Raw genomic sequence first — 8,377 nt, 5'->3', positions numbered from 1 at the left:
ATGGGTGGAAGGACCATCCTTTGCCAAGCCTCAGCTCCTTTTTTTTTTTTTAAATCTCTCCGGAGCTTTTCTCAGTCTCTGGAAAGGAATGGCAGCAGTTGCCTGCCCCCAGTACTCCATAATTCAGACGTGCTCAAGCTCCAAACCGGAAACTTTAACCTCCAGTGTACATACTACCTTTACGGCCCGGCTGACATCTTTTTTTGGCCTTTTAGAAAAAACATGCGTGCATTAGCACTTGCATGCGTTTTTATAATATAGATAACACGAGTTTTGTTAGGCTCATTTAAGCATTGCTAAATATTTCTTCCAGGATCCTAAAATAGTATACAGCTGTTTTCAGCAATGTGTTATTGGGCTCCCATTTCATTCCTGAGCGAGTTCACAGCATAGGTGACAATATGCTGCACAGCTCTGCTGCACGTGACACTGAGCACCTGCTATATCCACAGGCCCCTCTGAGCAGGTGGCCAAAAAGTTTCCTGATGCTTGGGTCCCACGCGACCCAGCCAAAGTCTACCCAGAGGCCTGTGACCTGGTGGGGAAACCCCGCATTCTAGACTGACTTTGACTCAATGAGCCCCTCCCAGAGAGAGGGATGAGACTGGAACAGACAGGGACAGGGTCAGAGTAGCCCAGAAGCAGGGAGGTCCACATAGGGAAGGTAGTAAGCGAAACAGGCCTTCTGTGGAGAAGTTCTCCAGGGGTGAGGGGAGAAGCTGAGGCAGGGAGGAGCAGTGGCCTTGGGAGCTAAGCATGCTTGCACCTGTGATGGCATTCTGTTTGGCCATTGGACATGAGGCTTGTTTCCCGTTGTTAAATCCTTTTGGATTCCTAGAATTAAATTCCTTGTAACTGAGGAAATCGAAGTATCTCTGTCTTTATAACCTTTTTTTTTTTCAAGATTTTTTTTTAACACGTCGCAAATGCTCAAGGTAACAAGCAAAAAGGGGGGAATGTCTGGAGTTCCCATCATGGCTCAGTGGTTAATGAACCCGACTAGTATCCACGAGGATGCGGGTTCGATCCCTGGCCTTGCTCAGTGGGTTAAGGATCCAGCATTGCCGTGAGTTGTGGTGTAGGTCGAAGATGCGGCTCGGATCCCGAGTTGCTGTGGCTCTGGTGCAGGCCGGCAGCTGCAGCTCCGATTTGACTCTGACCCCTAACCTGGGAACCTCCATATGCTGCGGGTGCAGCCCTAAAAAAAATAAAAAGACAAAAGACCAAAAAAAGGGGGGGTGTCCTTTGTTATAAAGATAGGGGATAGCTCCGGAAACTCCAGCACTGGGATAAGGTGGGCCACATGAGGGGCTGCCGGACCCAGGAAGACAGAACCCCAGACCACCGGCTTCTCTGTACTCCTGCCTAATAGGCCACGGCCTTCTTGGTGGATAAAAATACAATAACCTAGGAAAGTAGAGACTGCCTGGCCAGAGAAGTCATCTACCTGACCTAGGAACTTTTTCTGGAAAATTACTGAAGTATCCCAAACTCAGTTTTTAAAAAGTAGCTCTCTCATTCAAGCTCACTCCCTGGGAATTTTCCTCTCCCCGCTTCCTGTAAAGTCAAGACTTAGTGGAAATAAAAGTAACTCCTTTTGACAAAAAGATTGATGGATCCCTGACTTAAGATGGTTATAACTGCAGAAATTGTTTAAACCCAAATTGGCTACTTTCAGTAGGTATGCCAGTGTTAAATGTTTCCCAGTACTTTCAACTTCAGTGACAAAGCCGTATCTAAATTTGTGACTCTGCTTTCCTGCTTTGTAGCATATTATTATGATCCATTGCTCCAAGTCTTGGGTCAGGGCAGAGCCTGAACAAAATTGCGACGCATACAAAATTTGTCATGTGTCCCAACCCTGGCACTTAGGACCCTCTCTAAAGAAATGAAATATTCTGCAATCACATTTCTGTACCACAGTAGGCAGTGTGACAGAAATTGTGGCTGCCGAGGCCTGCTTGTAAGGTTAGCTCTCACAAGGATAATCTGTTAAAAAAAGGAGACCACCCCCTCCAAAAAAATCAAAGCAAAGCCATGGATTTTAATCCCAATTCCCCAACTCTGGTTGGGAGGCTGATGTCCTATAAAACTATTTTGGGAATTATTTTCTATCAGAGCCCCTAGGTCACCTAGGGATTATTGAGAATGAAGAAAAAGTTCTTTGAGCTCTGGTTTTATCAAGTGCTGGAAAGCTTGCTTAGCTTTTGTAATCTGGTACTTGTATCAAGTCATTTCTAAAATGTTATACTTGGGAGAGTAAAGATGTAATGTTTAGCCAGAGTAAGGAAAATAGTAAAATACTTTGGACTTTGGGGACTTGAAAATAAATTTTGGGGTTAAAGTGGGTTCTCAGTGATACTCTGCCAGAGGGTTTTTAGAATAACAAAGTCATTCAAAACTTAAGTTCACATTTATTTGTTTCTCTCCACTTAGTACAATGTCCAACTCAAAACAATACTAAGACCCCCTCCCACTTTAAGGAAGCCAGTTTTACAGAAATGGAAAGCCTAGTGTTAATATAGATGTCCCCATTCAAGCCACATCTTTAAGCAAAAGCTCACAGGTACACAAGCCACTTAAAGAAGCTCGGAGTTACCAAAAGCACACCCCAAAATCAAGTTTTTGAAAATACAGATTTAACTATCAATAGTGCCAAACATATGCTTTAATTTGCCCCAAGAAAACATTTTTCTGAAACCACAAATCTAAATCTGACACATCTATTGACAACAGCAGTTGTTGGAAATAATATTTATTAGTAAGCTTAAAGCGGTAGCAAGTAGGAGCAGAGGACAGAAAATCAGAACCTTCCATCTGATTTCCAAGGGCAGAGATTAATGAGGTCATACTCTTACAGGACTCAGGCACACTTGGGGTTTCGGGTAGTCAGGCAGGAAGATGATCTGATGACATCTGCACACCCAGGTGTTAGGGATCACATGTGGTACTTCTGCATCTTTTAGAAAGAGGGCACTGCTTACCAGAAAGAAATGAATTTCCTTAAAGGAAGAATTTCAGACACTGGCAGGCTCGCAGAGTTTTTGACCAGGGGGGCCCTCTTTGGAGCCCTCAAATGACACCATAAACGTGGCCACTTATTCTGCCCGTGAAGAAGGCAAGTTCTTCACAATATTTGTGAAAGATAACTTTGCCCAATTATCAATCAATGGTAGTTGGAAGTAGAACTACCTTAAGTTAGTAAGCGCTGACCTAGTAAGGCAAACACCTTGCCCAGATCCTTTCTCGTGTACGCCGCTGACCCCAAAACATTTTCATTGCCATTTCACAGCATTGATTCTGATGGAATAGCGATTAATGGAAAAGGGCAGTCAAAAACGAAAATCAGCCAAACAAAAAAGCCACCCACGAAGGATTCTTTTTTAGGACTTTTTAAAAAGAAAACTGCAGAAGACATGTTTTACCTCACTTTGATCCCCTCTTCAAATGCAAAGTATAATCTATAGATTTACACCACATAACAAACACAATCACAGTTTTATGCAAATCACAGGAGCATATGTGAAATTAGAAGCTTCGTAGATGTGATGGAAATAAATTAGATTTTTCAGTGTCATCTTGTTGATTTCGCCTTCCCTTCCTCTTCAACTTCCCTTAGGACCCACTGACATATACAAACGTGTCTTCCTATGCCTGGTGGGGCTTCGCTTTATTTAGAAAGCCCAATAAGATCATTGTTCGTACCTTGAAGAAAATCATGGTTTGTCCAAGCCTTCCCTCCTAAGACTTCAGCACTATTCACAAACGAGCAACCTGACACCATAAACCTACACGTCGCCCAGAGTCGAATACACATGCTGGAAGGAAAAACACCGGTTTTAATGGAAAAGTTAGACTCTGTCTTCTTCCTTCTTGACACCACTGCCAGGAAACAGGGACGCACTAATTTCAGACACCTGAGTGCTCGCAGCACCCCGGACCCGTCCCATCACTGCCAGGTTGTCAAGAGGTATATCACCAGCAGAAGGTTCAGGCGCCTCTGCCTTGCAACAGAATAACTGAGCTTTAAAATGCTGCTGGAAGGTTTTGCTCAGCCAGTAAAGAGCAAAGGGGTTTACGCAAGAATTGCTGAAAGCCAGAACCCGAGAGAAAATGGTGACAATAAAATGAATGGCAGAGGAGTCCACGTAGGTTTGGTAAGTGAATGAGCGGTAAAGATACAGGAGGTGATTCGGCAACCAGCAGAGAGCAAACAGAGCCACCAGCACCAACACTGTTTTGGCAATTCGCTTCCGGGATTCGATCTGTAGGAGAAAGAAAAATGGCAACAATAACAACAACAAAACCCCAAACCCAAACAAAACCAAAAAAACAAAACAAAATAAAACTCCAAAACATTTACTTGGCAAAGATGTTTAAAAGCCGCTCTCTAGATTTTACATAGAAATTTACGTCAACAGGCTAGTGCGCGTTTGAATATGCACTTGTGAGATAACTGGCTGGCACGTGCAGGAAGGCAGCCTGTGCCTATAGAATGTAGCACGTGAATTGACACGGTAGCCCTTGACCTTGGTCTCTCAAGAGCTCTAACTCAGAGACTCGAATTCCTGGTTTTGAGATATCATCCTAGGGTGTCTCCAGTTATCTCAAGGAGTGTTGTGGAATTATAGAAAATTTAATTTAATTAAGAAATAGATGCTTCCTGCGTTCACCGCATCGGCAGGGGTTGACTAGGTTAGAATAGCTTTCCGGGGTCCATGAAGGTTGCCAAATGGGTTGCCCACACTGTTTTTAATGTAAAGGAATACTCTATGGTCTAACTCTACAGTCAAAGGAGTGAAAAACCAATGCGCCATCCTTTATGTGTGAAAATAATCCTACCCATACCTATTAATAAGAGAAACCAAAGACGTTGCCTGTGGTCACAGAGAGAGCAAAGATAACTGCTCCTGTGGGCATTTAATGTGCAGTTTTACCATCCTGAGTTGAACCAACTGAAGGGACTGGCTCCAAAAAAAAAGGCACTGAGCTCTCCATGGACTGGCCAAGAGGTAAACAGAGTCACTTCCTCCTACCCAAGAAAGAAATCCTGGTGGGTTTTTTTTTTTTTTTTAAATCAAATGGAACAATGTTTTCCCAATATTCTTTTTATCTGTTCATATTTATGAGAGGAGAGCACACCTGGGTCTCACCACGGTCTTAATCAAGCTTCTGTGAGTCAGTGTGTTCTCTTGCCACTGGCTCTCCGCTCCCCCCCCTCCCCCCGCCGCCCCCGCCCCGGCCGCCCCCTGGGTGCTCATCTGTGTGTAAGCGGTTTGCATTGACTAATGTTATGGCTTCTTGCCAGCTCTACCGTCCTGTGTTTTTCTATCCTTCTGCTCCACTTTCTAAAACAAAAGATGCTTCACTTTATAGTCTCACCTGGTGTGATGTTCTTTACTATTCCGTGGGAGTGATTTTGACTGATCCCAAACTTTGGCTGTCCCCCTTTTCTCATAATAGTAGTCCTACCATTTATTGGAGGTTTACTGTGCAGGAGGAACAAAGCTGAGCATGCCATACCTATCATCCAGCCCTCGTTTTCATTTGACACAGGAGGGAATTGAGGCTCAGAGAGGTGAAGTAACTTGCTCAGGATTGCTCAGCTAGTATGGAATTAAATCCTGGGTCGGACAGACTCCAGAGCCCATGACCATAACAGAAATACTCTACTGCTGATGTATTTCTTGCTCACTGGGGCAAAAGTAGACATCTCACTTCTAAATTCCTGCATGAGTGCTGATTAATACATACCTGCTTTCGGGCATGGCTTTGTTCCTCCGTAGGTATGTTCAAGGTGCTTTTGTAAAGGGTCCTAGCGATCAAAGAATAATAGACAGAGATGATGGAGAGGGGAATAATGTAGAATACTAAGAAGCACAGCAGAGAATGTATCTCTTGCAGGAGCCTCTCAGAAACAGGATAGGAGGCACACGCTTCAAATGTCATATTTCTGTTGGGATCGTGAAAAGTATATACATTGGAAAATATAGCCTCTGGTAGAGCAATTAGCATGGACACGATCCAGATGCAGCCAGCTTTGGCACAGGTCTTCAGGATGGCGTTGGAGGGCTGCCGCTCCAGGGGTTTCACAACTGCCTTGTATCTAGAAACACATAATGAGAGCAGAGGGCAAAAATCAATATCCAAATGACAGAATCTTAGGGGTAGAGGTGACCTTAATGGTCATCCAGTTCCACCTTCTATCTGTATGAATATAACCAAGTCAACATTAACCAAGTGGAATTGGTTCTGATTTCAAATACACATAATACATCCCAGCATTTAAAAATTTATGCTAATCACCTTTTTTTTCCCACTGAGATAGTCCAGATTTGCAATTTTAATCATTTTATTGTAGGTCCTCTCTTTAGGGCAAATATATGTTTTCCAGCATGATTTCATGTGTGATGGAGAGTAATGCATTACCTGTGTATTAGCTTAAGTGTTCTAAAAGACTTCCTTTTTGCATAAGTGACTGAGGTTAAACCTAATTCTCCTATCTTCGTGAGTGAGCAGTCATCAACCTTCCCAGAAAAGAATTCCATGAGTTTAGGCAGGAAAGCGGAGAGGGTTAATTTCCTCTCTGTTCCTAAGTGCTAATTTCTTGCCCAAACCCGATCTGTAGGTAGATTTAGGGCAAGGCAAGGGTGCAGTCCAAAACCCTGGACCCGTGCAAAGATGCCTCCTTATTCTGACAAATCCACCTTAAAAGCTGTAGCCTTTAAGTACATCTGCGCTCAAACAGAATATAAAACCAGTCAAAGCAAAATTCTGTAAAAGACACAGGGAAAGCTTTTCCTCCTCTCATATAGAAGCTATTCCTTCCGGTACTGCCAGGCATTGATTACTTACAGGCTTCTTGCAGGCTTTTTAAAGCATCACTTTTAACATTTGGAGCCTCAATTTTTTTCCCCCATGCTTTCAGTTATTTTTCTACAGCAGGAACACAGAAAAACACTGTCCTTGGACTGAAAATACCCTAACAGAGCCCGAACATCCTGACTGCCACCGGTTTTCACACGCTCCATCCATAGAGCTCTAAAAGTCAACCGGGATTAATTTATGTCTCTGGAAACAGAATGCCAGCGAACGCCTATAGAGAAAACAAATACAATTAAGTGATGACATGACACTGACTTTCCAGGAAGCCGAAAGCCTCACCGTTTTTCTGCCATTAGTTAATTTGATGCATTTCAAATAAATTAGATGCATGTATCTTTTTTTTTTTACCATTCTTCCAGTAGACAGTAATGCATATGTGGTCAATAGTCACACCTATGCTGATGTTTTAATGTTGACAATATTGCACCACTAGGCTGCACTAATGTATAAAGCATGAATTGTTTTTCTTTTACACCTGGAACAATTTGCCTTAATAAACGGGGAACGGGGAGTGGGGGGGGGAGAAACACCGTCCAGTCTTTCAAACAAACAATCACACTTCAGAGAAAATAAATGATCCCTAAAGCATGCAATTTCAATCTCTCCCCTGATGAGTGTCAACATTCTTACACCAACTTTGATTTAAAATGCCCCCCGATTTTCCAATCTTACATCCAAGTTACAGAGTATGAGAAAAGCAGCAGAGTAGCCAGTGAATGCTAAGTACAAGCTTTCCTTTCTTTTTTGCCTAATTTCACATCCTGGCAAATATAACTGAGAAAAGAAACCCACCTGTCAGCACTGAGAATTGTTAACGTGAACACTGATACACCAACAGAAGTGAGCCGGATGAAAGAGAGCACCTTACAGCCAATTCTTCCGAACAGCCATCCTTCTGCAAGGTAGTGGGTTGCATCCACTGGCACACAAGTTAGCAGAAGTAAAAGATCTCCAAAAGCCAGGCTGGTGATGAAAATGTTGGGAACTGTTTGCATGGACTTGGTCTTGAAAAAGACTTTGATGAGAATAGCATTTCCAAGGATGCCCACTGAAATGATCACGGCATAAGTGAAATAGATGACACACAATGCTTCTATTCCTGGAGAGTTGTCTCCGGTCCTTCCTTTATTTGTGGTATCATTAGGAACGCCGGGGCTTGATGATTCTGTGTCATTTGTGGTTGAAATTAAAGTCTGATTAGGTGACTGAGGCTGCCTTTGAGCCATTGCTTCTGAAGCCTATGCCTTTAATCTTTCTTCTGCTCAGTTCAGAGGTACTTGATTGTCACGTCTAATGCCTACGTCTAGCAATGAGATGCTAGGAGAACAGAGCAGAATGGCAAGCAAATTCAAGACATCCGGAGACTCCTTCCCTTCAGTAGTTCTGTATCTCCCAGCATGCTTGGCTAAATGCTAACCGATCTGGCACTGAAGAGTGGGAGGTGGAGGAGCTTTATTGGCGTTTCCATGACAGAAGGAGGGGGTTTGGAAAT

At 43.2% G+C, this 8,377-nt stretch overlaps 1 protein-coding gene across 1 annotated transcript; it reads right to left on the bottom strand.

Moving 5' to 3' along the window:
- On the bottom strand, positions 3,682 to 8,111 carry BRS3 (bombesin receptor subtype 3). The gene is made up of 3 exons (XM_003360456.3): positions 7,678 to 8,111; positions 5,755 to 6,106; positions 3,682 to 4,265 (listed from the first exon to the last, which is right to left on the bottom strand). Exons 1-3 carry the CDS (start codon positions 8,109 to 8,111, stop codon positions 3,852 to 3,854), a joined length of 1,200 nt encoding a protein of 399 aa, XP_003360504.1. The 3' UTR covers positions 3,682 to 3,851.

Source organism: Sus scrofa, chromosome X (assembly GCF_000003025.6).
Source record: "Sus scrofa isolate TJ Tabasco breed Duroc chromosome X, Sscrofa11.1, whole genome shotgun sequence".
Taxonomy (NCBI): Eukaryota; Metazoa; Chordata; class Mammalia; order Artiodactyla; family Suidae; genus Sus; species Sus scrofa.
This window is presented reverse-complemented; position numbering and strand designations above follow the sequence as displayed.